General features: G+C 43.9%; 1 protein-coding gene across 2 annotated transcripts; it reads left to right on the forward strand.

Moving 5' to 3' along the window:
* Positions 1-35: 35 nt before the first annotated feature.
* Positions 36-16,786, forward strand: DNAAF6 (dynein axonemal assembly factor 6). 2 transcript variants are annotated; one of them, XM_074551776.1, is made up of 7 exons: positions 36-320; positions 994-1,096; positions 3,368-3,431; positions 4,574-4,679; positions 6,586-6,682; positions 7,480-7,565; positions 9,065-16,786. In XM_074551776.1, the coding sequence occupies exons 2-7, from the start codon at positions 1,007-1,009 to the stop codon at positions 9,198-9,200; spliced, it is 579 nt and encodes a 192-aa protein (XP_074407877.1). In that variant the 5' UTR covers positions 36-320; positions 994-1,006; the 3' UTR covers positions 9,201-16,786. The 2 variants fall into 2 exon arrangements, with proteins under 2 accessions (XP_074407877.1, XP_074407876.1); XM_074551775.1 differs by having other exon boundaries at positions 36-202; positions 9,065-16,785.
* The last annotated feature ends 1,453 nt before the right edge of the window (positions 16,787-18,239 follow it).

Raw genomic sequence — 18,239 nt, forward strand, 5'->3', positions numbered from 1 at the left:
GCTGTAGAGGAGTGAGGGGCGGGGCGTTTCGGGGTTGCTGTGGAGATGAGGGACGCGGCTGCGGGAGCGGAGTGAGGGACTGGGGAGAGACCGTAGCGGAGTGAGGGATAAGGGACACCGTGCCGGGTTGCGGGACACGGGGTGCCGGACGGGGGACACCGGGAGCCGAGGGAGCAGCTGGATCTCCCTCAGGGGGATTTAGGTTGGTATCTGGAATGGTTCTTCCCCCAGAGGTGGTCGGGCACGAGAACAGGATCCCAGGGAGTGGTCACAGCTCTGCAGCTGGCAGAGTGTAAATAGCATTTGGACAGTGTTCCCAGGTATTGTATTATTATTTTTTGCCCTCCACAAGGGGAGAGAACGTTGTATCTGACTCCATCTTATCAGAAGGCTAATTACTTTATTATACTATATTATTCTATATTATATTACACTATGTTACATTACATGTAAACTGAATCTGCCAAGCACTCAACTCTGCACACACTGCCCAGAATCTCATGACTGTCAGTCCACAGTGCCAACACACACACACATACCTGGCCTTGACAGGCCAAGGAAACAAAACACCATCACTCTGGGTAAACAATCTCCATGTTTCATTGGCAAAAACACAGGTACAGCAAATAAGAATTGTGTTTTCCCTTTCTCTGAGGTTCAGAGAATGTGAATCCCAGAAATATTCCTGGGAAGAATTGTGCCTTGCTTTTCTCTGTGAAGGGAAATGTGGTGACACCCAGGCACGTGCTGGGGTTGGCCTGTCCTGCACAGAGCCAGGAGATCCTGATGAGTCCCATCCCACTCAGCGTATTCTTTGATTTTATGTTCCATATTCTTTGATTTTATGTTCCATTTCACATGTTTTGTCATCACACACACAGGAACTTGGCTAAACTTTTCCTTCCCAAACACACAGCAGGAAAATTGTGCTTTGCAGGCTGTTCCAAGCACAATTAGTTCCTGCTTCATCTGCCACTTGTTTTTCCTGCACAGGTGAGCAGTGGGTATGGATTTGGACAGTGTGTTCTCAGGCTCTTCCCTGCAGAGCCTTGCAAAACTGCTACGTGATGCTCCAGAGGAGGATGATGATGATGTGGTGAGCCTTTCATGAGAATTGCCGCTTCTTTTACATATTGTACCATAGCCTTATCTTGTTAATCAAGGAGAAGCAAATCTATTTCTCCAGAGTGAGTAAAAGCAGAATGAAAACTGTGGTGGTGTTCACAGGGGTTCCAGGATGAGGGAAGAGATGAGAATCTTGACTCCATGTTTTATTATTTTATGATATATATTATATTAAAAGAAAATTATATACTAAAACTATACTAACAAATAGAAAAAAGGATTTCATCGGAAGGTTTGAAAAGAATGGAAAAGAATTATAATAAAATCTTGTGACTGACCAGAGAGTCTGAGATAGCCAGACTGTGATTGGCCATTAATTAAAAACAACCACATGAGCCCAATCCCAGATGCACCTGTTGCATTCCACAGCAGCAGATAACCATTGTTTACATTTTGTTCCTGAGGCCTCCCAGCTTCTCAGGAGGAAAAATCCTAAGGAAAGGATTTTTCATAAAATATGTCTATGACAGAAAAACTTAGAAGATTTTGGTCTGAGTGAAACAGCTCGAGGATCCTTTCAGAGTAACAAGCTCTTGAGAATGAGCAAAATGCCCCAGGAAAACAAGGAGACATTGTGAGCACAACATGTGAGTGAGGTTGAGTTTTTCAGCCTGAAGGAAAAGAGAACATGGACTTGAAAAAGCTTTAGATACTTCAGATTTCCCCTACTTTTCCCTGAACTCTGCTGGAGATGAAGGCAATTACAACCAGATATGAGAGGAAAACTTTGCTGCTCAGCTTCTGAGTAAGGACCATAATATCCAGAGGCAACTGAGTGTATTAATTGTGTATGTCAGGCATTGAAGAGCTGCAGAGATAATTGATCACTGAAGTACAACTGGTGTTTGGTGGTTGTAAAATAGGGAAAGGGGAGCAATCATTCTAAGGTGCATAATTTGAATGAATAATTGGAGAAATATCTGATTGTGTTCTTCTGTATCAATTCCTCTCAGGAGCAGATGAAAATCACAGTGCTGGGAGAACATGCATTATTCCTGCAACATGCAACACCCGATTTTATCCAAGCCTGCCTGTGTGCTGGGAAGAATTATTCCCAGGAGCCCCAAAGGTTCCAACAATGCAGAAGGCCTCTGTGAAGGCTCAAAACATGGCCAAGTCCCTCAGAATTTGAACAGATCATATTATGACATGGATAACAACAACAACAACAAAAAAAAGCCAACAAAAAACCAAACAAACACACAACAAACCCACAAAAAACAAAAACAAACAAAAAAACCCCCAAAAAAACAAAAAAGCAAAACAAAAAATCAACAAAAAATCCCTAAAACAAACAGAAAACCCCCCAAACAAACAAACAAAAACAGATAACCAAAAAAAAAAAAACCAAAAACCAGATAACAAAAATGGAAATGCCTGAGTGTTCCTCCAAATCTTTCCTCAACAAAGAGCTGACCAGCCCCATTAGTGGCAATGCAAGTGATATTTGGGATAAAAGGGGTGCAAATCCCTTGAGGTTTTATTTCAGTGGGTTCAGATGTGATCCTTCACATCCCAACTATCCTCCAGCTGTTTAATGCCTGCCTTTTAAACCCTGCATTATTGCTGTACATCTCTGCAGTAAACATCCTGATTTTAAAAGGAATTTGTTTACATCTTATTAATAAAATGAATGACACTTCAGAGACAGAAATGGAAAGTTGCCACAAGAGATGTCAATTAAGTCTGAGTCAATCTGGGTAAATTGAAATCTTTATTTTGATTTAATTTAATGCTCTGTGCATATGAGGCACTTTTATTGAACCAAGGAATCTTCATATATAGAGAAATGCCTCACTTTGGCCTATTAGCACTAAATTGATTCATAATTAGAAGGAAATGTTCTTGCCTCATGATCTCTACAGTAAAAAGCAATCCAAATGCTGTGATGGGGCTTTCATGTAGCACCCTTGGTTTCCTGTAATATTTTCATGGCAGGCAAAGCACGGAAATTTTGCCAAAATGCCATGGAAACCAAAACTCACAAAGCACATCTGTCTGTATGACTGGGCTTCTGTGAGTCCTGCTTCAGCCCAGTGTGTCAAGGTCACTTTCTGCTGTGTCAGAGTGAAGAAAAGAGAATTTCCAGTGGTTCACTCATGAAACTGTGGGATAATGTGTTTTCAATTCCATCAGGGGTTTGTTTGACCTTAGATGATGTGTTGTATTTGCTGACATCATGGTTGTAACCAAGCTTGGCTCTATAAAAATTGATTTAAGATGCTCTCGCCTTTCTTTGCAGCCACGCTGTTCTGTTGGTGCCATGACTCCTGGGAGTGTTGGACCAGTCAAAAAGGAGACCACCAGTAAGGAGGAGCATTTGTGTGCTTTGGCACTCAGTCTCATTTACAGTTCAGCTTTTTTTTGAAATTTAAATTTAAAATTTAAATTTAAAATTCTGCTGAATTTACAATTCAGTTACAGCAAGCTGTAACAGCTATAAAAGAAAGGTCAGTGATGTTTGAGATGGGCATAGCATGCCATTCCTTACAATTACACTATAAAATTATTCCTTTCTTGAAAGCTTAACTCTAAAACATGCAAAGAGTAGCAGAAAGGGTAATGCCAGAGCAGCCTCCAGTGGAAATGATAACAGTTCAGAGCACAGCCTAGTCAGGGGCTGCAGGGATCATAACTGAGCAGCAAAACTCCATAGAAGAACTCAGGAAGGACAGGAAGGCAGTTTTGGTAGAGACTTGGCAAAGTTAGTGTTAAATTTTTTTGGAGCTGAGGCTGTCACATTATTGCGCCCTAAGAAAGGCCTACAAGGGCCAGGGTGAGTTTTGCAGGAAAGGAACTCTGGCAAATAAAATAGATTATTTTTGCTTTTATTGCTATCCAACAATAACCAGAGATTCTACTCTAAAACCTTCCAGTTTCACATTTACCAGCTTACTAAAAGAATGTTTTTCCATGCAGCACAGACATAAACCAAACTATTCTGCCCAAAAACTTTCACGTGTCTTCAGCACCTTGTCTGGGCTGTGCCCAATAATTAATGGGAAGAGCTGGATTTCTGTGTGAGGAGGTGATCCTCCTGTGAATGACTCTGCTCACTGAGAACCTCATGTCAGGGGGCTTGTGGAAGATTAGTATTTCATCCCTCTACTGATTTTGAAGTGCATGATATTATATGCCAGAAAGGAGGATTTCCAGGAAATAAAGGTTGGGCAAAGAAGATTTAAGTGAAAGGAAAACATCCTCCCTCTGCAAATCCTCATTCATAAGAGAGTAAGGTGAAGAAGACTGTAATCATTACCTAGAATGCTTTTAATGCAAAGATTTTTTCTAAAGCCTAGAAATACTTTTCCAGGCTTTAGAAAAGGCTTTTCTTTCTCTCTTTTTTTTTTTTTTTTTCATTCTTGAAAAATATTCTAAGCTTTCAGCAGCACTTGAGGAACAAAGACATTTCAAAATGTGTCAGTGAGATTTTTCTCCTCACTTACAGGTACTTTTCAAGTGAAATCTGAAAACAAGAAAACCATTTGGAATACAGAGGAGGTCCCAGAAGGATCTGAATTTGATGACACATGGGACCCTAGAGAAAAACCAGAGTAAGAAAGCTGAGACTGCCTGTGTGGGCTTCACATGGCATTAATGGAAATGAGAGTTAAACAGCATCTGCAGCCAGCTGAAAAGATTGTGTTGTGCAAGAAGAAAGGAAAGATATCAGAGTTGCATCTAAAGCAATATGTGAAGAATGGTTTTAACCCCTCCTTTGAAGTCTTCTGATCTCAGAACAGAAACTTAGTGTTGGTTTTTCCAGCATAAGTTTATGTGCAGTGTCAGTTACTTGTATAAAGTGGGATTAGGAGGGGAAGTAGGTCAGAAAAACTATTTATTAACTTTAAAATATGCCATTTGTGTGAAATACCTGCTTTTTCCTGCTGCAACTGAGCTGCATCCATTTTTCCATACTCATAAATTCATAAAGTACTCCAATGTATATTTGCATTTCAAAGATTTAAGCTCTTTAGAGACAAATAGCACTGCAGAAGGAAAGCTGTGTGCAGGCAATTTTGAGCTCTTAAATCTTGTCACTCAATCTTAGCCTGTCAAAGCACAACTTGAAACCAGAGGCTTTTCCCTTGCTCATAGAAAAACAGTAGCAAAAATATTCTTGAAATCAGGCATGTGAGTTAGAGTTTGTAGAGGTCAGAAAGCCCTGAGGGTCAGTCCATAAAGCAGATTTTGCATTTCCAATCATTCTTTCAATGTCCTAAAATGTTAAATGCTGGAGCACATGGCCTGTAGCCCATGAGGCTGCACATTGTGCACCAGAATCTTCATTTTTTTCTGCATGTAAGTCAGGACATGAGGAGTCCTATTTCCCAGTTAAACACAGGACCTGAGACCCACCTAAATGAGGACTCAGCCTTTCTGAAAATGGGGTTTTCAATTTCCCAGCTAAACTCGGGATCTGAGACCCACCTAAATGGGGACTCAGCCTTTCTGAAAAAGAGGTTTTCAATTTCCCAATTAAACACAGGACTTGAGACCCACCTGAGCAGGGACTCAGCCTTTCTGAAAATAATTTGGATTTCACCCTCATGCACAGTTGTCCCTGAAATGGTCACTGTCAGGTACAGAACACACTGTCTGTATTGTGGGTACAGAGATTTTCTCGTGCTGTTCTGTGATCCTTCCCCTCTGCAGTGCTTCTCCAGCCTCAAGCACTTCTGACCCTTGTTGCACAGATGAAGAGAGAGAATATAAGTCTTTACAATAGTTTATCAAATGAAGCAAAGAAAACGTGCTAAAAGGAAAACAGATGGCTACAGAGGTGCATCCAGAGCTATTAGACACATTTGTCACTGACTTAGGAATTATTACATATGCAGATGCACACTGGAGATGTGAAAGATTTTCAAACAGCTTAGACAAGTGATCCACCCCAGTTATTTTGCCGAACTTAGTAGGAGTAGCATATGTTATAAATACAAATTCAGTTTGCCTTTCCTCATTCATTAATTACCAAGAGCAAGGGAATACGTGATTCCACATTTTGTAGATGTGAAGGAGAAGAAAATAAATGTTAGCTAAATGCAAAACTGCAGTCTGGCTTAAGAGTGCTATGCTCAGGCTGCAAAAATATGCTAAAGGACAGAACAGAACACGTGTAATTGTGGCATCTCCCTTTTCAAATCCATTCCCCAGGAGTTTGTGCTGTTTGACTTGCTGATAGGCAATAGGAAGCATTTCCTGGTCCTGCCAAGGCTGGTTGGGGGAGCAGAGGCAGCACAGTGAGTGCTTTGGGAGGTGGAGGAAATTATTTTCACCTGTCTTCCAGCTGTCCCAGTCATGGCTCTGAACAGAAACCCAGTGCAGATGGATTGGAGCCTTGAAGGGAGACTGCAAAGGAGGAGAGGCAGTGTGAGGAGGATTTAGAGTCCTCTGAGAATCACAGTCTCCTTCAGCCTCCTGCTCCAGAATTCCTAGGCAATGGCTTCTCTTTGGCAGATATGAGATTTCCTTCAAGCAGCACGTGGGAACAGAGGATGTGTTCTTTGGGATGACTGGGAAAGACCCCTCCACTGCCTGCTGTGAAGATATAGTGGTGAGCTGAGCCTGGAGCTCTGGTCCCTTCCCTGTGCTCTTTCTCTGCCTTTCCCACCTCCCCTTCTTTCTGAGGGACAGAATGTAAACACCAAGCTCCACTGCTGCCTTTGATTGACCTCCTGTAGCACTTTCTTGTGGTTCTCCAAGCGTTTTGAGATGACATTTACACTTGCTAACCTGAGGAACTTCTGTATCTCCTCAAGGACCAAGTGTGCTCAAGGCAACCTCTGCAAATGCATATGCCCCATATAAACTTAAAGGGAATAAAAATGTAGCTCTAAGATGAAGTTTCATCTTGGACACACTTTTGGAAAGGAGAGGGGCTGGGAAGGAGATTTTTTTTTTTTATCTTCCTGCATTTTTTACAAGCTGTGTGGGCTAGCAAAATGCTACAATGCTGACAGCCTTTAAAGTTCCAGCTATCAGATCCTGCCTCATCATTATATAATCAAAGACCTCCGTGGTTTCTGAGCTCCAGGACAGGTAGAAGTGCTGTGTTATCTTTCTAGCAGAAGCAAACTGTCCCTGCAATGCACAAAGCCTGAGGCTTTGCTGAGTGTTGAACACCTGTCAAGCACATTAGCAGCTCAGGAACTGGAAGAGAATAGGATATCAATACACATCACTAAGCTATTGAAAGCAGTCATTATCACTGTCGGATTTGCTCTGATACAAATTACCTACTCAAAACGTTGCTCTTTGATACTAGCATTGAAATATTCATGAAAATGAGCTCTTTTATGGCTTTTAGGGCAACATATGTAATCACAGCTTTACCTCTGCCCATCGTTTCAGATTAAAATCAAGCTGCCAGAGACCAAGTACTCAGACATCACATTAGACATCCAGGACAAGGTTCTTGACCTTCGAACTCCCAAAAAGTAAGTGCAGCACAACTGATAAAAGTACAATTAATATCCTGTTTGAAATGGGGTTTAGCCAAGCTTTTAACTGCAGTCTGTGTGGAAAGCAAAGTTAGAGATTGTACTGTTAATAATTGCTTGTGAAAAATAGGTACAGAAAAACCACTCATAGTCCATCCATAGGTACACAATCTTCTGGCTTTGAATCTGTGATACTGTCCAGTAAAAAGCTTTGGCACAGATTTTGGCTACTTAAACAACAAGTATCAAGGGCTCAAAACACCTGGTAAAAAGTTGCCCAAGATCTTGAAAGACTTGGTCTAGTATTCCTAAGCACTAATTTGTACAAATAAGTATGACTGAAGGTGTTAAAAAAGTGCAGATGAATTTTCAGAAGCTGAAAGCCAAATTATGGACCTATCCAAGCACAAATGCAGAGCTAGAAATGTTACAAGGTTTTCTAAAGAGTTTCCTTTGATTTTTTTAATAGGGCTATTTCAAGCCTACAAAGATAACTGATAATACACTCTTGGATTTCTCAGTCTTCCTCCATCTCTCCCTCAGTGTGCAATTCCTCTGCCTGAGATTTCCTGATAATTCCCATGTCTGTTTTGCTCAAAGTCCTTCTTCACAAAGACTGTTTTTATAAGAAACCTTAATCCTCTCTGGGCTGACTTGCTGCACTGAATGGGGTGTGGGAAGATCTATATGAGAATAGCTTTCTGCAGATAAATTCCAGGAGCAGGCCATGGATTAAGGCCTAAATAAGTCCCCAGCAGACTAACTATAGAAAAGCCATTTTTCTCTGCCAAAACCAGGCAAAATCAGTTACCCTGTGCTTGATGTCAACCCAAGGATGCAACAGGAGTGGAAGAAGGTTTGGGAATGTTTGTTTTGACACTGGAAAATTGGGAGAAATAATTGTTCAGCTAATGACTTGCTGAACCTATGGGCAGTAAAAGAAGGAGCTTAATGCTATGCTGCAGATGTAGAAAACCTCAGCATCCTTTTCCTTTTGCAATTCTGTCTTTTTGGTGACTCAGATCTGCCATTATCTTCTCAGTACCCAGCTGTCTCTAGTCACAAGCCTAGCAAATAAAAAGTTCACCATAAATCTGATGGTTGCTTGGGTACAGCCTGAACCAGTGCTGCTTTCACAAATATAAGTGCAAGTCTCAGTATGAGGGAAACAATCAAGATGTCAAGTTCTACATACTGAAAAACTTTATTTTCCCACAGATGGGTAAAAAGATTCCAAGCAACTGCTTCCAGCTCTGTAGTTCTGGGGCTGCTCCTAAGCCAGGCTGCTTTTAAGTGATAAAAATATTTCAATATTTCTATCAATATCCAGTCTTGCTGTGCATGAAGTGTTGCAGGAACTCCATCACAACAAGGAGATTTATTGGGATAACATTCCCTGGCATACTGACTGAGGAATTGCAGGAGTAAATTGCAATGATTTCTCAACTGCTCACCTGGTCTGAGACACTGACATCCCCTTGTGTCCTCTTTTACAGCAAGCTGCTGCTGCACCTCCCCTACCCTGTGAACAGCAAGGAGGGCAGAGCTCGTTTTCTCTCTGAAGAGGAGATCTTGGAAGTCACCTTGAGAGTGTCAAGGAAGTTGGATTTCATCAATTTTTCTGATGGGTAGAAAGAGAAAGTTTGCAAAAACTAATGTTCTAGTTTGAAGGCTTTTGGAAACCCAGCTTGTTCTGAAATAGTAGATGGCTTCCCTTGAGCAGTCCAGGGAAAGTGTCTGGAGAAATGAGTCAGTAGGAGCACAGCACCACAGCTTCTAACAGCTGATGCTGTCTGACCCTCACACTGCTCTGGTTAACTTTCTGCTTCCTGCAGACTGGAACAGCCCCTGTGAGTCAGAAAGTGGGAGATTTCAGTTCAAAAGCCACAGAAAGTCTTTGTGTGGTTATGGCTGAGGTAGCACAGTGAGGCTCAGGACAATGTTTGTTGCTTTGGTACCATTCCAAGCCTTGCAAGTGCTACTGGCCTTGCTTGGTGTCCAGTGCTGGGACTGGGGCCAGTTCAGAATCTTCTCTTGCCTATTTCTTGGTGAGAAGATCATTCTGCAGGGATCCATACCCACATCTGAGGCTCCTTTACACTGGCAGAACAAGTTAACCAGTTATAGTTGAGTTGCTGAGCATCTCAGCTCTTTTGAACAGGTTTTTGAAAATTTATGGTTCAGTGTTGTCTAGTCATCTGCTGTCCCTGCACCTATTTCTCTGATCTTTCTTGATTAATAAAATAATAGGTTCTAAGGAACAGTTCCAGTTATCTTTGAGTCTGCCTTCTCTATATTATGCTCTGAGAGACCTCATAAAAGTTGAGATAAGAGGAATTTTGCATAACAAAGGTTTTCTCACAGGACTGAAATGCTGCAAAATCTGTTCTTTGGCCTTCAGGTCCAATCTGGAGATGCAGAGTTGGGTAACTGTATCCAGAGTTACAGTAGCTGCTGGGCAAATATATTAATTTAATGTTGTTAGTCCTGCAGGAAGCAAAGGTACTTGCTCAGTGATCAAAGTGGAAGAGAGAAGCAGGTCCATGTTAATGGCACACTTAACCAAAACCCTGTGAGTAATTTCAGAGCAAAATGGCTTTGAGTCCTGCATTCCTCTGGGGTGGAAATAGAAGAAAATAATTGACCAGCTAGGCTGCAGACAGCACCCATGCAGCTAAACTTGTGGCAGGCTGTAATGAGAAGATGGATACTCCATGATGGACTGCAGACACTGACAGTGAGTTTAAAGGTGCGGTCACTGTATGTTCGGAATCCACTGCATTATAGCTCCAGGACAAATTGGGCTGATGTCTGGACATTTCAACCCCTTCCCTGAAAAGTGAACCATTGCTTGGGTCAGAATAATCCTAATCAACTTCTGCTGTAGCCTTAATGCACTGGAAAGCAGATATTTCATTTATGATTCATCACAAGCTATGAAATATGCTGATAACACTCAGAGGCTACTCCAATTGGTATCTGCTTAAGCTTCCATAAATTAGATCTGAATGTCTCTTATTCCAAAGCTGTGGTTGAGCAGGACAATGTGGATGCATGAGAAAAGGCTGACATCACTCCTCCTGACTCAGTTTTTCCCTCCTGTGCTTGCCAAACAAGCTGTTTCTTGGAAAAAGGTTGTCTTTGTGGTCCCTAGACAATATGCTACTTCATTTTTGCATTTCTTATACACATTACAAGAAAAGTGGAAGATTGACCAGTATTGATATGCATGTGAAGGTAACATTTGTCCAAATTAATTCAGTATATCCATGGCAAGGTACAGCTCTTCTGAGCCCTACTCCAGTGCTCTGTCCACAAGGTTATATTGCCTTTATAATTGGCAGTAGTAATTTACTAAGCCTTAAATCATCAAGCTCTGCTTAATTTAATGTCAGTGTTTGATACTGAAAACAGTGATGAGTCTGGCTCATTGTGCCTCTCTCCAGTGTTAGTTTCTTATGGAAATGAGCATATGCCACACTGGTATCCATATCATCATTTATCCCCAAATATTTTTTAACCTGAGGGCATTTAATCAGCATTCAGGAGACGAAAACCTGAGGTAAGTATGTTCTGTAAGAAATAGAAAAGGGAAACACAAATTTGTACTGCTTAGGAGGGAGGTTGTAATGTGATTTCTTGTACCTGCTGGGCACTCTCTGTGCATCCCCCTCCAGGCTCCTGTAGATCACCCATGAGGGGGAGCTGGCAGGTTGGTGACAATGGATAGGAAAGGGTGATATTGTGGCAGGGGGAGGCTGAAATCACAGAGTGGGGATAGAGGAACACAGGGCACAAACTCATGAGCAACCAGGCATTGTGTGTTCTGCTCAGGATAGGCTCTGCTGCCCTTTTCACTGGAGCAGGGACACTGCTCTGGGGTGGGCACATTGCTGGGCTGGTTGGATCCCCTGCCTGAAGGCACCACCATCACCTGGAGAGCCTCTCACATCCTCCCTTCCTGTCAAGGACACAGAGGCTGCCCTGGGCAAAAGTTTGAGTTTTGGGGTTTGGACTTTTCCATAAATCCTCCCAAAACAACTCACAGATTGTCAGAATTCCCAGAAATCTGGAGGCTACTACCAGCTACAAGGGTTGACTTTTTTGCATGTGTCTGAGGGCAGCTTTGCTTTGCTAAAGTAGCTCCGGCAGAAGTCCTCCAGGAGGGGAACCCCCCTTGCCTCTGAACATCAACACTGACGTGGAAGTGCCTCTCCAACACCTGCAAGCATCTTAATTAATCAAAATTATGAGCCCAGTTAAACAACCCAGCCATTAAGCCCCAGCCATTAAGCATCATCAAGCTTTATTTGGTTCCCATAAGAAGCAGCTTGATTAAATGTATTGCAGTTAAGTGGAGGGCACTGCAGATGTGGAACTGAGATAGAGACTTGTTTGCAGCAGCATCCCAAGAAACTGCAGGTTCTCATCTCACCTTGTCCACACATTCTGCCCTCCAGTTGTGGTTGCAGAGCTACCATCCCCATTTTGACTTGTGTCACAGACATCTTTTATGGAAAATCCTTTCCTTAGGATTTTTCCTCCTGAGAAACTGAGAAGCCTCAGGAACAGAATGTAAACAATGATTATCTGCTGCTGTGGAATGCAACAGGTGCATCTGTGATTGTTTGTAATTAATGGCCAATCACAGTCAGCTGGATCAGACAGAGAGTCCGAGCCACAAGGCTTTGCTATCATTCTTTCTTTTTCTATTCTTAGCTAGCCTTCTGATGAAATCCTTTCTTCTATTCTTTTAGTATAGTTTTAATACAATATATATCATAATATACTAAATCAAGCCTTCTGAAACATGGAGTCAGATCCTCGTCTCTTCCCTCAACCTGAGACCCCTGTGAACACCATCACAGACTTGTTCCTGCCTTCTCTCAGAATGATGGTGATGTGCTAAAATACATGGCCCAACTCACTGTCTGAATTTCACCTCTTTTCATATTCCCCTTTGTCCACTTACTGCTCTGGGGCCAAGACACCTCATTCTATAGCTGCAGGAAGAGAAAACTCAGATGAGTTGCTCCATGTAAACGCCTGAGGTAGGGCAAGAACCTACATTTGGATTCTTCCCTTAAACCTGCATGCTCTCATTCTCATCTTCCTCCAGGTCTGCTGTTGATACCATCATATATATACCCCTCTGTTTGTCTTAAAAGACTACTTCATTTTTCTGCTGTTCAGTTTGAAGTTTGTATCCAAACTCTGTGTACTTCTTGCCCTGTGTGAAACACTGCTTTATCAGTTTATCCTTCCCTCCAGACCGAGTTTATCTAAAATGACTGAGCTGTACCTACGTGTACAGACACATCTGTCTCCCTCCTGCTGCAGCAACTCCTTTTCAACCTGCTGCTGTTGCTGTGGACTCTCACCCTCTGCTCTGCAGCACCTGCAGCCTGGATTCCTCCTTGTTCCCTGGGATCCCCTTCAGGAGCTGCTGCCACAGACAGGCATTGTCTGCCCCTGGTCCTGGCTCCAGGGAGGGTGCCTGGAATATGCTGGGGGCTGGTTTGTTTTTTTCCTGTGATCTTCACAAACAGGAGATGATTTTTCTCTTGGTATCTGTCTTTGCTGTCTTGGTGTCTCTCTTCATTCTGTTTTCTCCTTCGGGCAAAATTCACTTTCAGTTTGTGATGAATTCATCAGAGGATGGTGAGCAGCATCTCTGTTTTTCCCTTCCCATCACAGATTGTTTGTTCTGTGCTCTTTTCAGGAGACTCTGATCTCTTCTCTCCTTTCCTGAGTGCTTTATCTCCCCTGACTGTTCTCCCATTAGGACATTTCTCAGCAGAGCCTCCTGGCAGGTTGCAGTTGGCATATCTGACCCTTGCTGGATGTGGGTGAAGGGTGTGATTCATTTCCCCTCACTCAGATCAGAGCTGGTGAACAGCTCTGTCCTCCCCTGATGTGTCTCCTGTCTGAAGGGGACACAAGCAGCAGCACCACAGCAGAACCTGGAGGGTGTAAAGGCACTCCTAGTGAAGGACCATGGCACAAAAGCAGCAGATGCTGCAGGCTGTCAGGAGTGTTGACAGAATTGAGAGGCCTCTTGAGCCCCTGCTTCAAAGGTAGCCAGTACCACACATCCCCAGTGGAATCTGGTTATAAAGAAATGAACCAATTCAGAAAAAGTCAGAGTCATTCAGAATTTCAGCCTTCCCCAAGGCCTGAAAAGTTTCTCTCTGCTTCCTGATGTGTGTCCCCACATCCCAGGTAATGCTTAAAGAAGGTTTTGAAATCCACTCCAGGGCAACAGTGACACAGGCAACAGAGGAATGCCTTTGGTTCTGGAGTACTTCTCTCAATCCATGGGAATCTTTGATCATTTGGGCCTTTCTCATCTCAAGTCCTCCCTTTCATCTTTTTTCTCTGCCTCCACACACTCATTTCTGAAGAGAAGATCATAGGAAGCTGCCAGAATGATAGCAGCTACCGTCCACCTCCAGTCCTTAGAGACCATCTCTCTTTAATTGGGTGTCTCCTTTGTGCAGCTCAGCAGCCTGCAAACTCACTTCTGATGCTGATCAATATTTTTTTTCAAACTGTGCCATTTTAACTTGATGGTATCACAACCCAGCAAACACTTCCAAGAGTGCTATGTTGTATTTACTGAAACAATTCTCTGATTCTATTTGGCAGCCTGTCTCCTGCAGCTGCTGAGCAGAGAGAAAAAGAGCCACACACCTCTTCTGGAAAACTCTTGTCATGTCAGAAAGCTGTGTAAAAAGGAACAGGATGGGAATGGAGATGGACACAGCTGATTTTGTTAACTCAAGTGATGTGGGCAAGGCAGACATTTGCCAAAAAGATTAGGAAATGTACAAATGCAAGCACCAATACTTGAGTTGAATACTGTGAGCTCTGGGTGGGTTCCACCCCTGACAGGGACCAGGTAATGAGAGTTTAACACCCCTGGGGAATTTCTGTGACTGGGAACCTGACCCAGATTGCTACAGTTATATCCCCAGAGCTGCTCTTGGGGGCCACTGTGGCAAGCTGACAAATATATAGAGGGGGATGAGGTATTGACTTCACCTGGGATAATCAGCCATACCTTTCTCACCTGAGCTGAGCCCAGGAATTCCATCCAGGATGAGGTAAATGGTGAGGAGCAGCACTGTGAGAAACTAGATGAGCCTTAAACTGTGTTTAGGGCAAACTAAATGATGGGTATGGATTGAGAAGCTGAAAGTGAAGGAGTGATGTGAACTGGGCAAAAGCACAAGGGGGAGAAGAAAGACATGATCAAAGTTTCTTTAAAGCCACTGTGTTGAAAGGGAAGTTCAGAGCAGCCAGCCACCCTGAGCTCAGGGCTGATGAAACACCTTTGTTAGAATGTCACCAGCACTGAAAATCCTGTGCCAAAGGAAGCTGTGGGAAGGGGACTGTGCCTGGAATAGCTATGAGGTCTCCAAGAGGGCCTGGGCACTTGAGTCATGGAGATTTATTGGGCTGGGAACCTTGTCTCACTCTGGGGGTCAGACTAAGGTGGCCCATTGCAATTACTTTTATCAACAGCAGATGAAAGGGGAATTGGTGTTGGGAGTTCATGAACCCTCTCAAATGCTCCCAACAGCCTGAGTCTCTGTGCTGTCCTTGCAGCACCTATTTCTGGGTAAGCAGGGCTGTGTGTGCAGTGCCTGGGTGACAGATTGCTGTGCCCTGACCTGGAACAGGGGATGTCACATCTCGTTTTAGGCCTACATGCATATGCATGCTTGCCTCCATCCTTTTCCCTATTTAGAGCAGCCAATGTATATTTAAAACAAACAAACAAACAAACAAACCCAAAAACCCCAACCCCACCCACAAAAATAAACCCAAATAAATACCACAAGATTCTGCTCTAAGATCAGGAGGTAAATAGATAAATTAGGGCATTAGAATTGTTCTTATCCTGGAGCTACCTTCAGGCCAGGGGCAGGGCATCCCTCAGATGAAGGGAAAAGTTTCACAAAGATTCTGCAAGGTTGTCTTGAGCCAGTGCTTGGATAAGAGAGCTGAAGGTGATTAACTGCTTGCTGTGATACAGATGCTGAATGAAGAGAATGGCTGCAGTAATAGAAAACCCCATTTCTGTTCTCTTGCATCATGAGTTCCCAAGTTTATTCTCAGTGAGTTTATTTAAATTGGACCACTGCTTCTATTTGGAACTAATATTCTTGTTTTCTTGAATAAAATGTGTTTTCCAATGTTGTTTCCGTTCCAAACCACAGCCAAGCAACATCTCAGCCTACTTTCTTAAATCAAGAGAATTGTTTATGTCCTTGGGAGCTGGCATAATAACATCTGAAGGAAGCCATGAGACACAACAGGAATTCATTCATAAGTTAATGAAAGCTGTGCAGTGCAGCATAAGGATGATCAGGGCAGGTCTTGGGCAGCATTTGTCAAGCTAGATTCCTTTCTGTTGAAATTGTTTTCCTTGGAAGGATCATGGACCAGCTTAAATACAAGTTTGTTATATAGTATTTTTTGGTATAAAATTGGGTAATAGAAGAGAGTGCAGCACAGAAACAAAAGAAAGTTGGTATGGATCAAAAAAGAAAGAGAAAATTGTTCAAATGCCCTACCAAAGCAGGGAGAAACCCCCATGTGAGTAGTGTGGCATATTGTCCATTGAATTTGTCACCTGGAAGCAGAATGTTTTGGTACCCACTGGAAGGAGTTGGAGATGGGGCTGATGCCAAACACCTGATAAAACCAAAGCACACAGAGCCTGAAGCCATTTGAAGAAACTCCAAAAGAGCTGGAAATGAGTTTGTGTGCAGGATCTTAACCAGAAGACAAGCTGCTATGGTGAGCAAGGTCAAGTCTCCCGCTTGATTTGGGATTGCTCTTGTGGTGGGAAAATGAAATCCTAGAGTAAATATGGCCTTGAATGCTAAAGCTGTGCCTCAGAGCAGGTGGACAGAGCAGGCCAGTGGTGCAATATCACAGCATCTCCTGGGCTGTGAGTCACAGCAGACTCGTCACCATCACGCGGTTCTCCCATCACAAGGACGTGTTTGTCCCTTGCATTGCCCTGTGCCTTCCAGGAAAAGGAGCCCCTGCTCAGCTCTGTGCCCTACCCTGCCACAGGTCTGCAGCAGGACACTGTGCCCAAAGGAGCTGAGCTGCTTCTGCCTCCTCTTGCTGCAAATCCAAGTGGGAGTGTGGGAATGGAGATGGCCATGGCTGTCTTGGCACTGTGAGGGCACACCCTGAGTGCTGTGCCCAGCTCTGTCCTCTCAGCTTGGGAAGGACCTTGGGGCACTGAGCACATCCAGAGAGAGGGGGTGGGAACACAAACCCTGAGAGGAGCCCCTGAGGGAGCTGGGGGTGCTCAGCCTGCAGAAAAGGAGACTCAGGGGTGCCCCCATCGCTCTGCACAGCTCCTGAAAGGTGCCTGTGCTCAGCTGGGGCTGGGCTCTGTCTGCAGGAACTGACACAGCCAGAGCACACAGCCTCGAGCTGTGCCAAGGGAAATACAGGGTGGGTATCAGGAAAAAGCTTTTACAGGAAGGTGATAAAGTTGTGGAATGGCTGCCCAGGGAGGTGGTGGAGTCCCCATCCCTGGGTGTGTTTAACAAAGCCTGGCTGTGGCACTGGGTGCCAGGGTTTGGGTGAGGTATTGGGGCTGGGGTGGACTCAATGATCTTGAGGTCTCTTCCAGCCTGGTAATTCTGTGAAGGTTTTTTCCAACCCAGTCATTCTGTGAATTCTGTGAAATGCCCTCCTGAGGCACAGGCTGGAAGAGAAGCTGGGGGTGTTAGCCCTCTCCTACATGGAGGTGGTCCTGTGCTTTTCCTGCCTGGGAAAAGTTCAACAGAGTCAATTTTGCATGTGTGAGCAACCTCTGTGAAATGGGAGCAAGGAGCTGAGCTACCAAAGCCTGTTTTCCATGGCTCTGTCCCTGTGCACACAGAAGGATCCAACGGGGCCCTCAGTGATCAGAGCAGGATGTGCCTGTCATCCACGTGGAGGGAGATGCCTGAATCAGCACACTCGTTTCCCCAACAGTGGGAGCATCAGTAGGTTTATTTTCCATCTAGATGCTTGTTGACATGCATGGTGTAAACCCATCATTCCAGCTAACACTGACAGAGGCAGAGAGGTCTCACAGTCATTAACCACCAAGCTCAGATGTTGCTGAGAGTGGGAGGGGAGAGGAGCTGCAAACAGCATACTGGCATCAGCTGCCTCTTTCTTAAAAAAAAAAAATCTGCCAAACAAGTTTAAATTGCTTAGAAAGCTTTGGGAGTTGGAAATAAAAAAAAATTTAAAAACTGTAATTACTCTCGGGAAGGAAGAGAGAGGCAGATTTGTGGTACTCTAACAAAGCTGCCAAGAGCCTAGCTCAAAATAGCTGGAGAAGATAGACATCATGCTTGCAGTGACTTCTCAGACTGGAAGGGGTTAACCAAGCTGTTAACTTTTCCATTCCCAGCACCTCAGGCTACCAGATGAAGTTGAGTTCCCAGGAAAGACCCCATCCTCAAATATTGGCAGGCTGTGAGCTACAGCTGGGGTTTGGCTGAGACTAATCCTTGAAAGCCCAACTGCCTGTGTTCCCCAAGGCCTGAGCCTCAAGGGAATGCCCAGCAGTCCTTGGCACTGTGAGGGCACACCCTGAGTGCTGTGCCCAGCTCTGGCCCCTCAGCTTGGGAAGGACCTTGGGAC

This window comes from Zonotrichia albicollis, chromosome 14 (genome assembly GCF_047830755.1).
Source record: "Zonotrichia albicollis isolate bZonAlb1 chromosome 14, bZonAlb1.hap1, whole genome shotgun sequence".
Lineage (NCBI taxonomy): Eukaryota > Metazoa > Chordata > Aves > Passeriformes > Passerellidae > Zonotrichia > Zonotrichia albicollis.

Bases quoted from the DNA above. Each gene is read 5' to 3' on its own strand.
- DNAAF6 (XM_074551776.1), top strand. From the start codon at position 1,007: ATGGATTTGGACAGTGTGTTCTCAGGCTCTTCCCTGCAGAGCCTTGCA. The intron at 3,432-4,573 runs GTAAGGAGGAGC...CCTCACTTACAG, and splicing joins AGTCAAAAAGGAGACCACCA to GTACTTTTCAAGTGAAATCT. The intron at 6,683-7,479 runs GTGAGCTGAGCC...CCATCGTTTCAG, and splicing joins CCTGCTGTGAAGATATAGTG to ATTAAAATCAAGCTGCCAGA.